Source organism: Colletotrichum siamense (assembly GCF_013390195.1).
Source record: "Colletotrichum siamense strain Cg363 chromosome Unknown KSG_Cg363_contig04, whole genome shotgun sequence".
Taxonomy (NCBI): Eukaryota; Fungi; Ascomycota; class Sordariomycetes; order Glomerellales; family Glomerellaceae; genus Colletotrichum; species Colletotrichum siamense.
The window spans coordinates 678,910-702,176 of NW_023501017.1; the positions used below are offsets into that span (position 1 = coordinate 678,910).

General features: G+C 44.1%; 3 protein-coding genes across 3 annotated transcripts; 1 reads left to right on the forward strand and 2 right to left on the reverse strand.

Annotated features, from left to right (window-relative positions):
- Positions 1-10,191: 10,191 nt before the first annotated feature.
- On the forward strand, positions 10,192-11,286 carry CGCS363_v006110 (uncharacterized protein; the record flags this gene model as incomplete). Its single annotated transcript, XM_036637959.1, has 1 exon — positions 10,192-11,286. The coding sequence occupies one exon, from the start codon at positions 10,192-10,194 to the stop codon at positions 11,284-11,286; it is 1,095 nt and encodes a 364-aa protein (XP_036496819.1).
- Positions 11,287-11,765: 479 nt separating this feature from the next.
- On the reverse strand, positions 11,766-13,983 carry ACOX1 (Peroxisomal acyl-coenzyme A oxidase 1; the record flags this gene model as incomplete). The annotated part of the gene is made up of 2 exons (XM_036637960.1): positions 11,766-13,701; positions 13,763-13,983. 2 exons carry the CDS (start codon positions 13,981-13,983, stop codon positions 11,766-11,768), a joined length of 2,157 nt encoding a protein of 718 aa, XP_036496820.1.
- A 1,938-nt stretch (positions 13,984-15,921) lies between these two features.
- cut6 (Acetyl-CoA carboxylase) lies at positions 15,922-22,941 on the reverse strand (the record flags this gene model as incomplete). Its single annotated transcript, XM_036637961.1, has 4 exons — positions 15,922-17,459; positions 17,510-22,362; positions 22,418-22,683; positions 22,756-22,941. 4 exons carry the CDS (start codon positions 22,939-22,941, stop codon positions 15,922-15,924), a joined length of 6,843 nt encoding a protein of 2,280 aa, XP_036496816.1.
- Between the last annotated feature and the right edge of the window lie 326 nt (positions 22,942-23,267).

The following is a 23,267-nucleotide window of genomic DNA, read 5'->3' on the forward strand; positions in this document are numbered from 1 at the left end:
GTACCTAAAACGTGCCTGCTGCAACGTAACAGAAGCGATAAAACGGCATTTGATGACGTGTTCGGTAAGGAACATCTACGTCCCCTGTGGGACGGTATGCTCCACCGTCTCAAGACCGACGACAAAGACGCCGGGAGACTCGACCTCCTTTGCTGGCTAGCCAAGACAGACGAGCGTCACCAAACCGCCCTAGATATCCTGGTAGCTATGGGTGATCGAGAGAAGATTCCGGAGTTTCTTCATCGGGATGACTGGAAACTTGTTCACTGGGCGATATACCATCGGCTTCCGCCTGTACTCTTGAGCTGTCCTCCTCTCAGCTCTCAGGATGATAAAAACCGAGGCAGAAGGATGATTGAACAACTGAGGGAAGCTGACTTGTCAAAGGAACGAGAAGCTCGTGCAAAGGATGAGTCGAAGGGCTCGGGAAAGGATGGCCACAGGCCTCGGACTGTGAAGACTGTCGCAGAAACTCAACATCGAATGCTTGATGCGATGGAGGATATCCTGGATTATATCTACGTCGAGAAAACCCAACGGACCAAAGCATCGTTGAAGGTTTCAGTTCCCTCTCCGGATGACACGCGTCTGATCAAATCTCTGCAAGACTTTTATGCGGCTGTTGTTGAAATTCGGCAAGACGACAATGAATTCAGTCGAGCTTCGAAGTTTCGAAAGGTAGAAGACATCATCTACGGCCATTCCAGACTCAGAACAATACGAAACACAGCCAAAGAGTTTCAAAATGTTACTATGAGACTGAGCAGAAAGGGTAGAGAGGGTGGGGATGATGGAACAGAAAGCTCTAGCTTCACTTGGGTTCATTTCCCAGCAACCAATGTAGGTTTTGTAAGGTGTGAAATGAGAAATCTCAAGAAGCTAACCAAATGTAGATGGTCTGGATGATGGTACGAAATCTTCAATTTTAGACCTCTGCGGGCATCTTTCTTTATCGAGAAAGCATCTGATGTTGACTAATATGTGGTACAGGATACTATGAAGAAAATACTCAATCCATCTCAATCTGATGAGTACTCGGAAGAAGACGATCGAATGTCCTCATTCTTCAAGGGCAGCTGGGCCCAGATTCCAGATGAAACATCGTCTTCACGCTTCATGCGGCCTCGATACGTCCCATTCAACGCCCCAACGAACAACGCATGCAGTGAAAATGGCTTAGGATTGGCTGGAGGATCTGATGGGGATGGGCGAAGTACATCCGCTAGTATTCAGAAGAATCTGGCTTCAGCACTTTACGTAAGAAATTTCGGTCTTTTTGAAAGTCTCAGCGGGCCTAACATCATGCGAAGATGCCTTTCTTAGTGACAGAGTACAATCAAGCGGGCTTGAATGCGATTGCGGCCGACAGCACATCAAGAATCACAGACTCCGGCATTGCTGCGCCGTCGTTGGCTATGGCCGGGGCCTCAACTTCGTCCAGCCAGACAGACAACTGGGCAGAGCCATCAGAGCGCCAAAATTTGTTCCGTGCGTACCAGAATTCGGTGATTCACAAGTCCCCCACACTAGACGAGCATTATTACCATTTCGCTACGGACGACGAGTCCGAGAAAGATCGACGCGATCGGAACAACAGCCAAGTATTCACGAAGTACCTCACAGAATACCAACATCGAGATGGGGTTGATAAAGCTAGGCCATGCAGAATACTTCGCGTCAGCCAGCTATGGGCATGGACAATTGGGGACGGTTAGTCGCAGGAGAACACCCAAGTTATCGTAGAGAATTCGCTGATCGCAACTAGAATGGCTGATCACAGCTACATCCTGCGCCAAAGCCGAGAAGGAAAGTACCTTTGTCAAGGATATTCTTAGCCATCTGCGCACTCGAGTTGAAGATGGTAGCCATGGGCGTGTTCAGCAGTCTCCCGCTGAACTGAGTAAAGTCATTGTGGAGTACTGCATTGGAACCTACGGGCGCCAGCAGAAGATCGACATTGCGAATACCACACAACAAGAGCCCCCATCAGCTATTCGGCAAGGAGTATCGGAAGTCGAGGTTGACCGAAAGATGTCCAATGGTGTCAATGCCAGACCACACGAAAGATCGATCCGCCAGGTCTTTTCAGATTCTATAAACACAATAGTTGGTATCCTTGAAACTGTACCGAATGGACTAAAGCTGACTGGGTCTTTAGGGAAGACAAGAGGCCGAACTCTTTGGGCGATTTTCTGCGCCAGGGAACAACTCAGAAGGTCAAGGCACCAAGAGCCACTGGGGTGCCCACGGAACCGCCAGCGTACAAGATGCGACAAGAGACGCAGCCAAGCTTCTTTTCGAGATCAAGGATGTTCGAGACGAGTTGAACATTCTCAAGACCATTGCTGAATACCAAGGGAAAGTTCAGTCTCTGGTGGATGATAACGGACCCAGTGACACAGATGATGGGTTCGATGAGGACCTAACAGCCAAGTACGTGACGAAGGACATAAAAGAATTGGACGGGCTTGCCAAAAAGACGGAAGATGCGGTAAGTTGAATACGAACAGTTTAGCTGCCGGCTAATGCTAACAATGAATCTTCAGTTGCATACTACCATCACCCTTTATGAGAGTGAGATTGCCAATCTCCAGGCAAAAGAGGCTGCGGACCAGGGCAAGAGAGTGATGGTGTTTACAGTCGTCACTGTCTGGTTTGTAAGACATCCTAATTCCCCTGTCGGCAATGCTTATTTCTTACCAAAACCTCTTTCTCAGTTGCCTCTTTCTTTCCTGAGCTCTCTTTTCGCACTAGACGTGGAATCATTTCTTACAGCCCCTTGGTGGTCTTTGATAGTGATATGTAAGTCTTAGTCCAGATCTGATACGGTTGCAGATGCTGATGCTAGCACAAAAGTCGTCGTACCTCTACCGTTCCTTCTTGTGGCGACTGGTTATATGCACGGTCGAGATCCAAATGATCTCTTACCTTCATCCGCCAAGTTGCCTGGGCTGCAAAGATTCCCCTTCATTCCGCGGGAGAAATTTGGCCGACAGGGTCATCGACAAGGTCCATATTGGAGATTTGGCAGAGGCGTAAGAGAGCAGAACAGAGGAAATGGGGTGGTTCCAGTTTAGAACGGTCACACATCGCAATGGCAGAATCATCAAGGTATGCGTAATGTGTGTGTTACTGTAGTGCTATGCAACATGCAGCGTCTTGTTCATCTGTCTTATAGCTAGCTATTCTTGTGACGTAACTCAACCAGTTTCTACAAATAAGGCAGTGCTACAGTAGTCTGCAGGGATAACTAGCTTAAATCAGGTTTTTTATTAAGTAAGCACCTACTATACTATAATAATATAAGGAGGATATTAATATACTATTTTAATTAAATAAAATTTACTAATTATAGTATTTTAACCCTATTTATAAAAACCCCTTATTTATAGCTATTTATTTAGAAATTTCTTTTTCTTTTTTTTTCTAAGTATTACCCCTATATATAAGTATATACCCCCCCTCTTTATATTTCTTTTTTTTTATATTCTTCTATTATTTATTTTTTATACTTTTATATAATTATATATAGATATTAATATATTTATATAGAACTATTTATAATACTTTTTAAAATTATAATTCTATTTACTATTAATAGTATAGAACTACTTTTAAATATATTTATAAATATATTATATAATTCTATATAAAATTACTATAGCTTAATTATAACTAAATAATTACTTAAAAATATTTATATATAGATATACTTATTAATTTTTATATTAAATATAAAATATATTATATTACTTAATATTTATAGCTATATTCTTAATATATTTAAAAATATATATTTACTTATAATTCTTATTTCTTCTATATTAATATATATTAAGTTTAATAACTTATCTATATTTATAATAAGAAGTATATAAATAATCTCTTCCCTATTTTTAATATTATATATAGATAATATATTAATAAAGTTTATATATTTATTTATAGAAATATATTAGAAAATAAAGATATATATAAGACCTATTTTAATAATAATAATTTATATACTAAATATATTATATTTAATAATTATAGTTATTATATTAACTATTATTATAGTATATATAGTAAGACCTACTCTATAAAGAAGTATTATAAGTTATATACTTCTATATAAATACTTTAAGTAGTATATTAATTTATATAAATAAAACTAAGCTTAAAAGTACTTCTTTAATTTTAACTAAAAGTAGCTATAAGTATATAGCTACTAATAAACTTATTAATACTTATAAGTAATTAAAAGTCTCTACTTAAGAAGATATAGATATACTTAAAGTTAATATTAAAATAAAGCTTATTATATAGATATTTATAAAGTAATTCTTAGTTAAAGCTTTCTATAATATAATATATATATTTAATAAGTTTATAGATATTTATAATAAAATAAATATAAAAGTTTTTAATTCTATATATTAGAATATATAGCTAATTACTTATATATAGAGAAGTTTAAAGCTACTTAAGTTTATATATAGTTATATATTTATAAATATAAATATTTTAGTTTATTAAGTTTAAGTTAAAGTTATTTAGGTTTAATATAATAAGTATAAAATTATATAGTATTATATATAGGTATATAAATAAAGTTTAAAACCTTATAATTATATATATATTAATATATAACTATATTTAGTATAATAGTTATAATTATAACTTCACTATTCTATATATATTAATATAATATTATATATAACTATTTCTTTTTAATTATAAATATATTTATTTATATATAATAACCTATAATACTTTAAAAATAAATTAATTTAGATTAATTCTAATTAGAAATTTCTAAAAAGTTATAAAATAACTAATTATATAATAAAATTATTATATATTTAATCTTAATATATTAGATTTAACTCTTAAAAATAACTTTTAAATAATAACTTTAAAAATAGAATTTTTATTATAAATCCTATATAATTTTTACTCTAAAATTATTTATTTATATTTAAGCGCTCTTTTTTTAATAATATTTTACTAACTTAAGTATTATTTATACTTTTTAAAATAAAAGGTTTATAATAACTTTTATTAACTTTATAGATTTATATTAAAAGAATAATATATATTAATACTAAAATATAGAATAACTTATAGCTATAAAAACTTATATAATTATATTCTTCTAATTATTAACTTAAGAAATATATATAATATAAAAGTATAAATAAGAATATCTCTATATATTTATATACTAATAAAGTTATCTTATTAATTATAATATCTTCTATAAAATATATTATAAAGTCTTTTTTAATAATATTATTATTTATTTATAAGAGATATAATATAAATAGAAAAAGTAAATAATATTTAGCTTAAACTTTATTTAGTTATTTAATATATATAATAAATTACTTTTATATAGCTTTAAGATTTATATAAATACTAATATTTATTTATAATTTATTATATAGTTTTATATTAAGATTTTAGTATATATATCTTATAATATAATAGCTTAATATCTTAAAGTTATTTTAAAGTTTAGCTATATACTTTTAATTATTTATTTTAATTATAATATTAAAACTATAATTGTAGCTAAAACTTATTAGTCCTTATTATTTTTATATAAAAAGATATAAAATAGTAAAGAAGTTTCTATTAAATTTTAAAACTATTAGATCTTTAGAAAAAATATTTATAATATTAAGATTAAGAATTAATAAGAATATTTATATTAAGTATTATCTATTTTTTAGTAAATATATATATTTATTATTTATATTTCTAAAAATTATATTAATATTATCTAAGAGTACTTTAGTTTATTATAAAAATATAACTTATTTTATTTAAAATTAATTACTAATTATATTATAATATTATTTATCTTTATATTATTTATTTATTAAGATTTTACTAACTTTATATATATATAGAATTCTTATTATATTTATAAATAATATAATTATTTTTATATACTTAATAGCTAATTATAATATCTATTTTATTAATTAGATCTCTAAATAGTATAAAACTATTTATAACTAATTAATTTTAAGTATTTATAAATTATATAAAAAGCTTTAAGTTATAACTAAATTAATTTAGATATTTATTTATATCTAAATATAATTATATTTTATTAAGATATTTCATATATAATATTTAATTTTCTTAATAATAAGTATTTAAAAGAGAATATAATAAAATTTCTCTAACTTAAATAATATCTCTTTTTATAAAAGAAGTTATAATAATATTACTTTAGTAAAAACTTACTTAAATTTATACTTCTTAATATATTAAATAATAAGATATAATAATTTACAAAATATTTATTATTAAAAAATATTAATATTAATAATTTAATATTAAAAAAGATAAAGAGTAAACTTAATAAAAGAGAAGAAAATTAAAATAAAAAGAAAAGTTTAAGATATTATATCTCTATATAAAAGGGATTTTTTTTAATTTTTAATCTTTCTATTTATATTATTTTATTTATTTCTTTATATATTACTATATTTTTATTTAAAACTATCTTTATTTTAATCTTTTTTATTTTAATTATTTCCTCTAAATAAAGTTTAACTAAAGTAATATTTTATTAATTAAAATAAGTAAAATTTAAAAAAAAACTATTTATAAGAAACCTTTTTTATAATTATTTATAGAAATATTCTAATAAGTATTTTTACTAAAAGCTTCTAAGTAATATTTATTTAAAATTAAATAGAGATAGTTAGTTATTATTTAATTTTAATAACTAACTTAACTTTATTTTAAGGTTTAAATTAAAGTTTTTACTTTAGTTATTTCTTATTTTTTAATATAAATTTATCTATTAATTTAGGTTTTTATTATTTTATTTTAAGTATTATTAAAATAGATATTTTAACTTATTTATAAATTTAAACTTTTTTAGATAAAACTTAATTAAATATTAATAAGTTAATAGAATTAAAGTAAATAAGAAATAAATATTCTTCTTAATAAGTATTATAATATTATATAGGAATTTATTGAAAAATATAGCTATATATACTTTATTAAAGTAATAAGTAATATATATAAAGTTTTTATTATTAATAAGAATTACTTTTTATATTTAATTAAAGTATTATTTATCTATAATAAACTACTTAAAAATTATTTAAATTATTTCTTTATATAATTAATATTTTATTATTAAGATAAAAATAGCTAAATTATAAAATATTTAAAGAGGGGAATATAAATATATATTAAAACTTTAAATTTATATTTATTAATTTTATAATATATAATTATATATAATAATAAAAGGATATTAATTATTAAAGAAAATATTAATACTTTTTTTATAGTTTAAATATTAGCTTTATATTTATTCTTCTTAGTTATAATATAGCTATAAAAAGTTATAATAATCTAAATAGATATAAAGTTTATAAAAATTAAGAAAGTAAGAGGTTTTATAGTTAGCTTTAATAAGATATAAATAAAAAGGATTTTATTAATTTAAAAAAATTAAAAATTAAAAAAAAAGGATTAATATTAAATAATTTATATTTATAAAGTTAATTATATCTAAAATTAAAATTAATATAAGATTTAGATTATATTAAATAAAAAAATACTAACTAAAGTTAAGTTTTAAAATAATATAAGCTACTATTTAAATACTTAATCTCTTTTATAATAAAGAATATTATATAAAAAAAATATTTTAAAGAAAGTATAATTTATTTAGATTTAAGTTATATAGGTTAAATAAAATATATAATTTAGAAAAAAAATTAGATTAATTAAGTATAAGTATAATCTTATTTATATATATATAATTATAATATAGGCTGCTAGCCTTATATTGTGAAATTTAACTAGTATTAACTGCAAAAGCTAGACTAGTCCCCTTACCCTCTACTAACAACCTTTAGGTTATATAACTACTTAGATATCTTCTTCGCTTCTACGCTCCTCTATTAGACTTCAACCATTATAATAAGCTAAGTTAACTATCTTCCTCTAGCTGCCTCTATCTCTGTTAGTCTCCTCTATCTCTCGCTCTTCTAAGCTGTAACTGCCCTTCAGACGCTATATTCAATCTGCGCCTATCTTCCTCTCCTCCGCCGTTTAGACATCTACGCTACAACGTCTTCTACCCTACTGCATAGTCTTAATAAAGAGCTTTGCTACTATTAGCTATACTCTTAATATATTCGCCTTTCCTAATTTACTAAGGTTTAAGCCTTCAGGCTACCTTAGCTATCTTAAGGAAGTTTATAAGGTAGTTATATATACTAGAATTACTATTAATAGCCTTAACTATCTTTATATTAACCTTAAGGCTATATAACTTTATTATATTATCCTTATTAGCTATTTTAAGTAAGTAATTTAGGGTGAATTTAAGTAAAATCTTCTTATTAATATAAAAAAAGTTACTATACTTAGAGCTCTTAATTTTATTAACTTTAGTCTTATAGATTAAGTTATTTAATATAGCTTTACTTAGCTTATATATAAGTATAATAAGGGGGAAGGATATTATAGTTATTATATATATAAGAGGATATAAAAAATAAGCTTAAAGCTTTATTTAAAGTAGTAGTTAAGTTCTTATACTATAGCTATAAGAACCCTTTTAGCTATAGCAGTAAAGAGTTATACTATTAAGTTTACGCCCTTAAGTATAGGTTTAAGCTATTACTAAGCTCTAGCTACTATAAGTACTATTAGTATTCTGCGTTATAGATAATACCTTTATAATATTACGAATAACGTTCTTACGAATAAGAGCGTTACAAATAATACGTTTACGAATAATAGCGTTATAAATAACGCTCTCACTAGTACGTTTTACTACTCTACTACCTACTTACTTACCCTCTTCTACTAGAGATAAGTTAAGCTAAGTATTAATAACTAGTTATATTAAGATTTATTTATTTACTTTATTAAGATTAGGTATAGGTTAAAGTATTACTATTAGGTTTTAGTACTATGAAAAAAAGTATAGAGTGAACTGTGATACCTACTTATATAGGTTGACCAGACTGCTAATATATAATTATAATATAATATTTAGTTATATACTAAAGAGAGTATAAGTATAGTAACTTAAAGTAGTTAGAATTTAATTTAAGCTAGTCGTCCCTACAGACTGCGGTATTGAACCCCTCTTTTTTTCCAAAATCACTGCACAATTTTGCACAAGCACTCAAGCTAGTGCGTTGCTGATGCGGCAGCCTTCATTTAGGCGTTGGTTGTGTGTGAGCGTATCTGATGGATGTTCACGCCTTCCAAGATATGACCCTAGTCGCAAGTGACTTGGGTTATTGTCCCGGTTGTTACGAATTTTTCGACTTCTTCCCGCCTCCCAGGTCAATCACCACCTTCAGTAAGACATTCGGCCTGAAGAAACGCAGAGCTGTACTAGAGTCCTCCTCCACTTGCCAACTCTGCCAGCACGTTTACCGGTTCTTGAAAGATGGTTATGGGTCTGACTTTGACTTGCCGGATGAACCCGGCGACCGGCACGCCGTTGACGTCGCAGCGTCCAAACACTTTCTATCAGGGCTCAGCAGCGATCCTTTCTCAAGTCTTGGGTTCAGTTGGAAGACTCCAAGTACAGTACAGCCGTTGAAGTTGGCCGTCTGGGCTGCCAAAGGCAAGCAAGCCCACCTGGGACATGGAAGCATCTGACCAGGGTGCATGGTCTGTTAACTAGCGCCAACAAGTATAGGCACACCCGCATCAAAGATTCTGACTACGCGGCCTCCAATCCTGGACGAAGATCCGGCCAAAATAGCAGTGCTTGTTAGAGAATGGCTGGATCATTGTACGGCAGACCATCAGCTCTATCAGCAGTACCAAGGCAACGCTTCCCCAAAACAATCAGACTCTGGGACCATGGCGGCTGTGAAGGCCCCCGAGCTGCCGAGGCGGGTTCTTTCCGTTACTCGGAATGTGACCAACGACATATCCATCAAGCTTATTGAAAGTCAAGGCGCCTCTGGTTCCTACTGCGCCCTTAGTCATTGCTGGGGGCCTGTTGAAAAACAGCCGTTGAGAACGACGAAACAGACTCTAAAAGATCGTATGTCCAACATACCGTTCAACGATCTACCGGCTACATTCCGCGATGCCGTCTCTCTTGTTGCAAATCTGGGCATCGAATACTTGTGGATCGACTCATTATGCATTGTGCAAGATGACCCTGAGGAGTGGCTTCAAGAGTCTGAGAGCATGGGACCAATATACACAGACGCCACCCTAGTCCTCGCCGCTGCTGGTTCGAATGATTCGACCGAGGGATTATTCATAACAAAGCGCCAGCATCCAAACATTTTCACCCTCCCATTTTCACCTTATTCTCTTCGAACGGGGAGGGCTTTGACATCACAAGGAGAGTACAACTTAGCCATTCTCTCCCAAGAATCTTCAACGCCATCTTTAGGTCCACTACATCAGCGAGCTTGGGCGTACCAGGAGTGGTATTTCGCACACCGAAAAGTACTGTTCATGCCGGGAGGGATATCATGGGCGTGTTCACATCGAGAATCACACCGAGAATACAATGAACGCTGGAACTACTCAGAGCCTCAAAAGCTTTCAAGTTCCTGGCTGGGAATTCTAAGCCAATACACTGCAAAGGCTTTAACATACCCATCAGACCGACTAGTTGCGATTCGAGGCATCGCAACGGCGAAGACCGGGTCGTCCAATCTGTTTCGGCACACGCTCTCTAGCGACCAAACATCTTCTTCCGAGAACGAGGTTGTGGAAGACAGAGCAGCCCTCATAGATCTGAAGCCTGTGTTCAGATTCGGCGTGTGGAAGGCACAACTGGCTGAACAGCTTCTCTGGCTGCCCATGGAGAAGCCATATGAGAAAGATGATTTGCCGAACCTTCCGTCATGGTCTTGGGCCGCCTCGGGGGGTCACAAGGTCTGGCCCATAAGACACTTGCCAGCTAACGTGCCAGTGAATATGACATGGCCCGTACTTAGAAAAACGGGGGCAATCCGATCTACAGGATTCTTTTTCATGGTTAAGTTAGGCTCACTGCAGGAATGCTGCGTCACTTACCTGTCGGATGAGGTCAAACACGAAAGCATTGCACCAACCCTGCAACGGTCCGAAAGCATCGAGCTGGCGTTTCTGTCGAATAATTCTGCTGAGCCTGGGAGGCAGTTGAGGAATTATCTTTTACGTAGCCCACGCGGCATTGGAGAAGGCAATGTTGTCGGCATGGGAAGGCTTGATCGGGATCTTCCGCTCCAAAACATTTACTTTCTGATCCTGACCTCGGTTCGCCGTCAAACACTTGATCTGTGGTAAGACAGCTGTGTTCAAGCTTCCTTCTGACATTACTGTGCTGATCAACATCAACAAGTCATCCTCACTTTCTGGAGGACAATCTTGTCCACCGTGGTACGCACTCATGCTGCTGTAAGACAAGCGCTGAGGCTCGAGATCATGGTTCTTGTTTACATCGCAATTCAGTAGGTTCTTTATATGCCCATCACCCTAAGATCCTGCTAACTTGTAAGAACGAGTGCGTAGATTTTCTCACCGTGGGAAGCTCCGAGATGGTGTATTGGGGACTCTTACTCCAGCGCCCTGGCAATACATCGAAACGAATATTGAAGCGAGTAGGTGTAGGGTTCGTTTACCCCGGAAGCATGCGACTCGTTGAAGACCAGGAAGGACGCCCAATCGAAACAAAGATTGAAATTATTTAACGATGATACGAATGATACGAACGTAGCGAAACTAAGTTTTCAGCTCTTGCAATAACCTTTACTTTAACAAAACTCCTACAACACTTCAGAAGCTTTCCCAGCCATCATGACTTGATGCTCCCTCTCATAAGGCGTAAACTCAATGCCACTTCCTACCGACTCCTTCTTGTCTTCTTCAACGCCCTTCAGGGCAGGCCTGATGTACTTTCTCCAAGCCTCGGGATGAACACCTCCGTTCCTCTTCACCATCTTGTTGATCGGCAACTGCCTTGTCCAACTCATGAGCGTTTCATACGCCTCTCCGTCCTTTCTTCCGATCGCGCTTCCCAACCCAGCGTCGGTGAAGTCCCACGCATCAGTAAGTCCAATTGCATCCGGCAGAAGTTCGTCCAACAGCCTTCCGAGCGTATGCCGAATCTCATCCAACTGCTCCTCCGACAAGAACCCATCCTCGACAAAGGTCAAGGCGTCCGCTGACTGTGGATTCACAATCGTGGACAACGCAAACACCGATCTTAGCTTCTCCAACACGCCCTTCACCTCTTCGTCCTCGACCTTTTCTACAGCTCCGACAAATTCCCTTAAGATCAGATACTCAGTATGCGCCCTCGCAGCACTCATCAACCCCATGACGCACTCATTCCACGCCTCTCCCTTTGTCTTCCCCTTCTCCACTCCCCTCCTCAGTCCCCTCGCCGCCCGATCAACCAACCTCTGAGCCCGGTGTTGGAAGATCAACAGCTGAGTCTTCTCATCCCTCGGATCCCTGAAGTCGGCCTCCGTACACCGCCTCGTATACGGCGCCGCAAGATACCTCAGGTCCGCAGGCAACCCTTGCTCTCCAGCTTTCCCTGCAAATCCCGTATACCTCATCAGATACCTGGCCAGCGGCTGGAACAGCACATGCGTGTCCCCTTCCCCGGTACACATCATCGCAGAAGTCTGCACCAGCTCCGGCAAACCCGAAGTGACAAGATATCCCTGCCCACCGCAAGCCCTTCTCGCATCCTCCGTCCCCTCAGACGCAATCGCCGACGACCAAGCCTTCATCCCCGAAATAAGCGCATGCGCGTCCGTCATTGTCGAAAAGTCACCCTCCTCACTCCTCCGCTCAAACTCCCGATGAACCTCCTCGGTGTACTTGGACGCAAACAAGATACCATACGCCTTCGCCACCAACGTCAACAGCCGAAAGTGCTGACTGCGGAAGCTCATCAACGGGACCTCTTCCGCATCCCCCTTCCCAAACGGCAGCGTCCCCTGCACCCTCACCGTCGAGTACCTCGTCGCAATCGTCGCGGCCGCAGCAAGCTGCACCCCATTAACCCACGTCATCTTCGACCTCGTCACCATCATCGTCCCATACGCAGCCTTCTCATGCGTCCCCTCCCTCCTCTCATACACCCCGTCCCGCCCAACCGCCGCCTGCGCCATCAACATGTTCCCCCTCGGCACCCTCACCCCCTCAAACCTCACGAACCCGTTATCGTTCTGGTTATGGCTCATCTTGACCCCGATGTCCCCTAACTCGACCCCCTCCACCGGCCGCCCCGTCTCCACATCCCTCAACTGCACCATGAACGGATGCACCCCCTCATCCCTACCTCGTGTAACCAACCGCGCCATCACTATCGCATGCGACGCCGAAAACGCAAGACTCCCCGGCCAGAACTTGGTACTCGCCGCGCCCCCAGGCGACCTTATCACAAACTCGTCCGTCGCGGAGTCAAACTCCGCCACCGTCTCGAGCCCGCGCACAAACGTCCCGTGTCCCAGCTCCGTCTGCACATACGCGCCGTTAATCCGCCCCGCGAGAGCAGGTGTGAGCCAGCGCGCCTGCTGCGCCGGCGTCGCCATCAGCTGCAGCATCTTGACGAACATGGCCGGCGAGAGGCCGAAGGGGGAGTAGTTGAAGAGTGTGTAGCGCGGCGTGAGCCAGTCGAAGTGGGCGTGGTGGTGCGTCCGGCGGTCTTCCCACACGGCGCGGCCCATGCGGAGGCCGTCGAGGTATCTGGGAACGTTCTTGGTCAACAATATGGTCGATTGCAGGAAAGAGGGGATGTTGTTCATACAAGTCCTCGCGGCTCGTCTTGGCATAGTGTCCTGGCAGACGCGACGTATCATCCGTCCCGAGCGCCTTCTCAACCCTCGCCCAAGCCGCGCGCCGAGCGCGGACGACAGACGCCCCGCCGTAGATGAGGTTGGTGAGCTTCTCGACGTCGAAGCTCGTGCGGGAGCGCGCGTTGGCCATGGCCAGCGCCTGCTTCGATATCGACTTCAACGCGGCGGGCATTTTGGCGTGAAGGAGGCCCCAGACTTCGGAAAGAAAGTGTTTGTAGCAGGTGTGTGTCTGTACACCTCCGCGGGATGTCCAGGAAGGCGGGTTCCTCTTTCATAAGTTCTCGAGCATCCCCAGAGGTCCATCCCACCGTAATACGCATCGGAGACCGAAACTCATGCCCAAGCTCACCCGACGTGACTGCAGAGAAGTTGGATGTTTACGCACTTCCTGAAAGGAGACATCTTAACCGCCCACGGGATGGATGGTACGAGAAAAGTTGAGTGGCTCCCGTCCTCCTGCACTTGGTGTTGCCAAGCTCGGAATGTGGCCAAGTCCATGTGAACACTCTCATGTTGAACTCCACAAGCTATTGCGACCCGTTTCGTGATGAGATCGCCTTCATCGTTCCTAGGCTGGCCGCAGTTTTCAATCATCAAATAGCCGGGTTAGGAAAATACGACGTCCCTCTGACCTCTTGGCAGAACTTGTCCCATGCCAAACAACGTCCCTCAGCCAGCCTGAAGAAACCAATCCAAAAAACCATCCCATGCCAAGGCTAAGACCTTTTAACAATTGGTTGCCTTCCATCTTATCAGATCAAACCCGCCCCTCGGACAAAGAAAATGGGCCGGCCCGAAGTCCCACCCTCCATCCATCCTTCCAGGAGCCGATCCCCAATCGTAAGTTTGACAGTCCTCCATCCAAGGATCCCACGCGGCTCACCTACCCAATACAGCAATCCTCTTACAAACCTCGCCAAGACCACGACGCCGTCAGATTAAGCCTCGACGTCAAAGAGATCCAGTTCGATGGGGGGCAGTGTACATGCAGTGTATCCCGTCGGCTTTTGGCCGATGGGTCCCAGTACCAGTACGGGCTCCCTCCGTGACACCTCTACCCCCCCTGTACACAGAACGGCAGCTTTCCGCGAACAACATGGCCTGGACTTATTCTGATATACGAAATCCGAAAAGCTTTTCCGTCCTCGACGAAGCCTGGAAAATCTCTCAGCCGGCAACTACGGAGCACCTAACATGATCTGATACTCTTCAATACGATGTACCTTGCATGATAAGCTTCAAGATATTAACAGATCGATAGCATTTGGCCTCGTCTTACTCATTCAAGACTTTCGCTTTGTAGAATACTAACAAAATCTAGGTGGAAATCAAAAGAAAAATCAAAAAGCCCAATACTATTCGCATAGACGCATCGATCGATGACTTGTGCGAATGGACAAGTCGCGCAGCATCTTATACTCTACGCTGTACACGCGAATAAATAGCGTCTCAATGGGCACAAATCCCCAAAGTCGCGCTACTATCAGCCGTTTGTCAATAGTTATTCCCATCTTAACGCAGTCCTGGAGGATCTCAGACGTCAAATACATTGTAAGCATATACAGACCTAGCTAGCATGTCGCAGCCCGCATGCGCGCGGTGCAATTCCTCCACCACACAACACCACACCATGCAGCTCTTCATCAGCTTATGCGCCCCTCCGAGCCGCCTTCACCCGCCGGTGGGATACCACCATCGCACGTCAAAGATCCATCGCCGACAGCAGGATCTGATCCTGACTCTTCGACGTAGGAGATGTGTCATTCGTCCCGCTTAATCTCGCGTGGTGGTGTGAGAGGTTAGAAAACTTATCGGAGATAAGACACACAGACATCGGCGATCAGGAGACGACGCATGGCCCTTGCTGATTGAAACCTCAGGAAGAACGTCGTTAGTAGTCGCTTTAGTTCAGACGGGCGGGGCAAACGTTTATCATCACAAGAACCAAAGCCAGAGTATGCTAAAAGTAAATACGTCGTATCATTACACGGGAAGTTATTCCAACATTGAAATCTATCTTAACACACGGCAGAATAATGCTCATACATAGTCATAATCATCCCAAACACATCTAATGCCATTACCCATACGCCAGCCAATCCACATATACTTAATCCCTCAGATACTTGAGGAGCTGGTCACGCTCCTCAGGAGGCATGGTGCGGAGAACTTCACGGACACCACGCATACCAGCGTTGGCATTGTTCCTCAAGATGGCGCTCAGCTCAGTGGCCAAGTTGTCAGCCTTGACAGCCTCGATTCTCTCCGTGATTGACTTGCGGTTGCCCTCGTACCACTCAGAAACCTCGCGGTCGTTGGTGGCGAAGTTGACAACGCCAGACCAGGACTCAAGGAACTGGAGGTTGCGCTGGCGAGCCTCGGGAGTCTGGGTGCGGTCGGAGCCAGGTCCGGAGGTGACAATGGTAGAGTTCATGCGCTTGAGGAGGTACTCCTCGTTGAGACGGCGGCGCAGGCGCCAGTAGAAGTAGCGACGAGAGTTGCTCCACTCCAGCTGGTCACGGATGACACCCTTGGCCTTCATGCGGCCGGCACGGTCGTGGAGGTCGGCGAACTGAACAGCGATCTGGGAGTAGACGGGCAGAAGCTGCTTCTCGCGGATGGTCATCTTCTTCTTGAGCTCATCGGCCTGCTCCTTGGGAAGGTCTGCGGTCATCTGCTTCTTAAGAGAGGCGTAGACGGGGTCAAGGCGAGCCATGGTCTCAAGCTGCTTGTCCTTGCGGTACTTGATACCGATGATACCCTCGGGCTCGAGGACACCACCACGGGCATCGACGTCGGCGTACATCTCCATGTAAGTGGGGTTGATGGTGGGGTCAACGACGACCCAAGAGCCACCACGAAGCTCACCGAAGGGAGGAATGTAGACGAAGACAGGCTGCTCGTACTTGACGAGGGCGTCGACTATGTAAGAACCGTACTTGAGAACCTCGTTGTACATGTCGCGCTGGCCACCAGAGAAACCTCTCCAGTTGGCGAGGATCATAAGAGGCAGCTGCTCACCATTGTTGAAGTCGTTGATAGCCTGGGCAGTCTTGAAGGCGGAGTTGGGGTACCAGACACCACCGGCCTCGTTGGTGACCTGCTCGATGGAGTCGGGGTTGGCGGGGTCAGCAGGAGTGATGTTCTCGACAGTGCGGGTCTCAACGGCAATGACACCCATAGGGATACCGTTCAGGCGAGCGCGACCGACAACGACGGTACGGGCCCATCCGCCGAGAGTCTCGACGAAAGAGTCCTTGTCGAAGAGACCGGACTCGAAGGTGCCATCCTCGTCAGTGCGACCGTGGATCATCCACCTGACGTCGTAAGGCTGCTTCTGAGGAGGCGTGTAGACGACGTCACGGTCCCAGCTGTCAACACTGGGGCTGATGGGAACCGGGTTGCCGCGGCTCTGGGGAATGAAGGACATCCACTCAACAATCTTGGAGACACCATCGAAATCGTCCGCACCAGTCATGTGGGAGACACCGTTGCGGTACATGATCTGGGTACCACCAAGCTGGAGGTTGGAGGTGTAGATCTCACGACCAAGAACGTTGTTCAAGGCAGGGGCACCGGTAAGGATGATGGGCTGACCCTCAATCTGAACAGCACGCTGTCCAAGACGGACAAGGTAAGCACCAATACCTGTTGTCTTATTAGCCATGTCCAGTCTGGAAGAATCATTTTGTACTTACCGACAGAGCGGCACGTCACCAAGGTGACGGTGAAGATATCGTTGTAGGCCTTGCTGGTGGCACCGGCGATGAGACCAGAGCCTCTCAGGCACTCGACACCGAGACCATCCTCGGAACCGACAATGGTGACGATCTTGTGGCGCTTCTCGCCATCCTCGGAAACCTCCTCGGTGATGACATCCTTGGCGAAACGCTTCTTGGCATCCTCGTCGAGGTACAAGTACTTGAAGCCGGAATCCTGCTTGTTGGCATCGTTCCACGCAACCTTGAAGTAAGGCATGAGCTCGTTGGCGACACCAAGACGAGCACCGGAGTTGGCGGAGAGGTAGATGCGGGGGATACCAAGCTTGCGGGCGAGCTCAGTGCACTTGTAGAAGAAGTTGTCTTCCTTGGGTCCGAAGGAACCGATCATGTAGGTGATATCGTTGGCGACAACAATGAACTTGCGACCCTTGGGGTACTCGGGGGTCTTGGCGTTGAAGATCCAACCAACCATACCACAGGTGTTGGTGCCAGGCTCGCGGTTGACCTCCTGGAGGTTGTCCTTGTCATCAAGGACAAGCTCGGTGTACGAGACGCACTCACCAGCCTTGGGCTGTTGGGTACCAAGAGTGCTGTGCTTCTTGACCATCTGGGTCCAGGTGTTCTGGATGGCCTGGCGGAAGAGCTCAGGGAAATCGTAGACGTACTGGGTACCCATCAGGTGAGCCTTGTAACGCTTGGGCTGCAGAGGGTTCTTGGTAGCGTAAGGAGTCGAGACGGGCAGCAAGTGCATGGGACCCTTCTCCTTGGTGCCACCAATGGAGTTGAAGACCCACTCGCCCTTCTCAGACTTGCGCTCGGCGTAGATGTCGACATCGACAACGTAACCGGAGGTGTTGGTGATGATGACACGCAGAGGGTAGGGCACACCGGTCTGGGGGTCGGTGCAAATGATGCGGATCTCAACCTGAGCGACACGAAGGCGCCAGGCGCGGGCACCGAAGCGGTCCAGGAAGCCCTGAAGGCTTTGCTCGACCTCCGAGGGGTGAAGCTGGAAGACGGGAGTGAAGTTGATGAAGACCTGGTTCAAATCGGAGTTGTTGTTGCCGATAATCTCAAGGGCATCGAAAATATCGTTGATGACGCGGTCAGCCTCGGAGATGAGGTACTCGGCAGTGGGGATCTCGTCACGGAGGCGGCCGGGACGGATGACGGCGCGAGTGAAGTAGCGCTTGTCGCCGTCAACGGCCTTGCCAATACCCTCGTAGACGTGGATGTTCTTGTTCTCGGTGAAGACGGGCTTGATGTGGAACTTGGCGAGACGGCCTAGCTCAAGCTGGAAAGCAAGAGCGGGCTCGCTGTGCCGAATGCTGTCATCCTCGATGTACTCGGGGCCACGGAAGGTGTAGTAGCCGGGGTAAGAACCATCGTTGCGACCGCAGATGAAGGTGATGCGGCGAACGTTGCGGGACAGAAGCTCATCCTTGAACTGCTCCACGATGGGGACGATACGGGACAGAATCTCCTGGTCACTCTGGCTCTCAGAGTCCCTGACGGCGACGTTGATGACGGCGGATAGCTCGTCGGAGTCGACCTTGGGGGCAGCAGGCTTACGCTTGCCACTCAGGTCAGGGATGAGACCAGGCGTGCTACGCTTTCTAGCCTTATCGGAGACGGCGAGGGTCTCGAGAGCCTTGCCGAGCAAATCCTCAGCATCATCGAGGTACTTGACAGGGACGATGACACCCTTGCGGTTAGGCTCGGAATCCCACTTGTGGTTGAGGTAGGACATGTCGCTGATGGAGTGGATGCGCTTGAAGTCGAAAGAGCCACCGCTGGGAGTGGCGGGAGAAGAGGGAGCGGCAGACTGCAGAGGCAGACCGTACTCGCTCTGCCCAATCTTGCGGAGAGCAAAGTCCCAAGTGCAGAAAAGGGGAGTGTCGGACTCATCAGAGTGGTACTCAATCTGCTTGAGGATGTACGCACGGTAGGCACGGCGGACGTAAACCTCGAGGGCGGCGAGGGAAACCCAGGGATCCTCGTGAGCGAAGAAGAGAGTCAGAACGTCGAAGACGGTGTACTTGGAGTCAACGACCTCCTTGATGACATCAAGGCTAGGCTCACGGTGGTCCCAGGCAGCTTCACCGTAACGAGACTCAACGACGGAGGAACGGAGAATGTGCTCCATCTGAGCAGTGCGCTCCTCGAGGGAAGGAAGAGAGCACTGGATCATAATCTCACGGGCCTTCAGGGAGACCTTGGAGGTCGTGCGAGAGGACTGGAGCTCAGTCAACTGCTGCAGAGCAGGGCGGAGGTACTTGGCGATGTTTCCGACGTTCGGCTTGTTGGGGCGGTACTCCTCGAGGATGGCAAGGATCAGGGAGCTCTTGGCACCAACACGGCTGTGCGACAAGACGGTCTGGACAACCTTGCGGATGTCGTCCTTGTTCTGGTCACGGAGCTTCAGGATGACGCTGTCCTCCTGAGTGCCGTGGCCAGTGAAGAGACGCTCGATGTCGATGTAAGAGGCCAAGAGGTTCTTGATGACATTGAGCTCGTGGCCCTTCTGGCCCTCGGACCAGGACTCGAGGCACTCGTTCAGGGGAGCCAAAGTAGCCTTGAGCTGCTCAGCATCACCGGCAGCGACATGCTCGTCGAGGAACTTCAGGAAAGCCTTCTGCAAAGCCTTGGCGGGGAATTCCGCGTGACGGGCCTTGGCACGGTCGACAATCTGGGAGAACTGGCTGTCCAGCTTCTGAGGCATACGGCTGTGAAGGGCAGCGAACTGAGCATTCCATTCGCTGTAGGGCAGCTCGGGGTTGCGGAGGACCTCGATGAGCTGCTTGAGGGTGGCAGCCATGATAACGGAATTGTCGTAGCCGAGCAGAATGTTCTTGAGGGTGTTGTGCAAGACGGCAAACCTCTGTGCGGGCTTGGTACCAACCGCAACGGGCTCTCCGTAGGTGGGGAGCTGACCGACGAACGGCTGAGCCTGCTTGACGCGGCTGGGGTCATCAAGAGCAAGGATACCCAGAATGTCACCAGCCTCGAGAGTAGCTCCCGGCTGCTTGATGAGCTGAACGATGCCATCCTCGGCAGCGATCAAAGGCATATACATCTTCATGACCTCAACCTCAGCGAAGCTCTGGCCAGCCTTGACGTGCTCACCGTTCTCGACGAGGTACTTGACGAGCTTACCGGGAGAGGGGGTGCGCAGCTGAGTGGGGTCGTTCTCCTGCTCGAGCAAGCAGGTCTTGCCATCAACGGACAGACGGGTGGCACCGACCTCCTCCTTCCAGTAGACGCTGTGACTGCGGCCGTCCAACAGAATCAGGAGACCACCGTCACTGAGAACACGAACACCGACGGAGCACTTGGAGCCATTGATGAAGAGGTGGTAGGAGTCCGTGCTAGCGCGGGTAGCGGTGAACTTGTAGCGGAAACCCTCGTAGATGAAGTCAATCGCGAAGACGGTCTTCAGAATGTCCTTGGAAGGAACCTGACCCTTCTCCAAGCTGGTGCGGTACTCGGTCATGCAGTCCTCGCTAGCAAGGTGAGCCTTGGTGACGGCACCGCAAACGACGGCCAGCATGGGGTCGGGGCGCTCAGCAGTCAGCTTCTTGGTGATAAGCTCGTCGAGCCAGCCGGTGGTGATGGTGTTGTCCTCGAAAGCCTCAGTTTCCAAAAGCTTGATGAGGTACTCAACGGTGGTTCTGAAGTCACCACGAATGCTCAACTCCTTCAGAGCAACAACCATGTGCTTCCTGGAAGCAGCACGGTTCTCGCCGTAGGCGAAAATGTGACCGAACTGAGAGTCGGAGAAGCTGTGGATACTGGAGGCGGTACTGACGGAGAAGTAACCCCAGACGTTGGAACTACTCCTGAAGTTCAGGTCGTGCATGACACCGTTGGAGGGCTTGAAACCTTCACCAGGGTCCTCAGAGGTAATTCTGCAAGCAGTGGTGTGACCCTTGGGTCTGGGACGGCGCTGCGTCTTCTCACTGCCCTCGTGCTTGAACTCGAAGTCGATCTCAGTGGATGTCCTGGGATCAACACCGTACAGGAGACGGATGTCGCGGATTCTGTGCAGGGGAATACCCATGGCAATCTGAAGCTGAGCAGCGGGCAGGTTGACACCACTGACCATCTCGGTAGTGGGATGCTCGACCTGGAGACGAGGGTTAAGCTCGAGGAAGTAGAACTTGTCGTCGGCGTGGGAGTACAGGTACTCGACGGTACCGGCCGAGACGTAACCGACGAGTCTACCGAGACGGACGGCAGCCTCCTCCATGGCCTTGAAAGTGATGTCCTTGGCAATGGTGACGGGAGCCTCCTCGATAATCTTCTGGTGACGACGCTGGACGGAACAATCTCTGCCGAAGAGAGAGATGTTGTTGCCGTACTGATCAGCGAGCAGCTGGACCTCCAAATGTCTAGCGTTGCCAGCCAACTTCATGATGAAGATGGGCGAACCCGGAATTTCGCTTGCGGCGGCCTTGTAGAGTTGCTCGAAGCCCTCCTCGGAGAGAGCCTTACGAATACCCTTGCCACCACCACCCTCGGAAGCCTTGATCATGACGGGGAAGCCAATGGACTTGGCCTTCTCCAGACCCTCCTGCCATGAGGTAACGCATCCCTTGGAGTAGATGTTATCGGCAACGGTGACGATGCCATGGCTATCCACCTCGACCTCGTCAACACCGGTTCCTGACCAGGGAATGCAGGGCACCTCGGCGTGCTGTGCAACGATTGTTGAGGAAATCTTGTCACCGAGAGATCGCATCGCAGATCCTGGGGGACCGATGAAGACAATCTTCTTGGGGGAGGCGGCAAGGGACTCGGGAAGCTTAGGGTTCTCGGATGCGTGACCCCTGTGGAAACCCTTGTTAGCGATTGTTGGGTCTAGAGGGATGCGGGAATATTTACCATCCAGCCCAGACAGCGTGGACATCCATACGCTCGGCAATATCGACAATCAAGTCGACGTTGGCGTAGTTGTGATTGTTGGTGCCACCGGGGACTTCGACGTAGTGGTCAGCCATGCGAATGTAATCGGCGTTGGCAGCCAAATCTTCGGGGGTAGCCATGACAGTGAACTGAATGGCCTTCTCGTCGCCGAACGTCTCGTACGCCCATTTTCGCACCGAACGGATCTCCTTGACGGCGGCAATACCGTTGTTGGCGATCAAAACCTGCATTCGCGCCTCGTCAGCTTCTGTGGTCTACGTTTCGCACGCAATCACAGGGGTAAGATTTCTACGCACGTTGGTGATGACGGTGTGACCATCTTGCTGGGCAACAAAGTCCTTGACCTTGGAGGCCGGGGCGTTGGCCAGCTTGTTGCCGCCAATGAAGTGGTCGGCGATCTTGTGCTTCTCGGCGTACGTCGCCTTGCCGTTAACGTGGGGTACGGTCCGGCCGGAGCCGTTGGCTGCTGTGATTTCGGTCATGATTGCGGTGTGTGGTGAGGAGGTGTTGCGGGTATCTTAGGGGGTGACCGTCATGAATCGGGTGAGCTCCAGGAGCTTAATTCGGCAGAAGACGCAAGTCGGGAGAGGGTGCTCGAAGGGGGAAGATTCGAGCAGGAGATTAATTCGTATAGTCGGGCTCTGCAACTAAACAGAACAGGGTATTCGCAGAGCAATGGTTGACGGTGTTGTAGGACAGAGATTGTTCGGGTCTCTAGAAAAGGCGGGAAAGTATCATGTTAGCCACGAAACCACAAAAAGTTTCTTGTTGGGGAAGCAGAGACCACCGCCAGCGAGCGCAGGAGGGG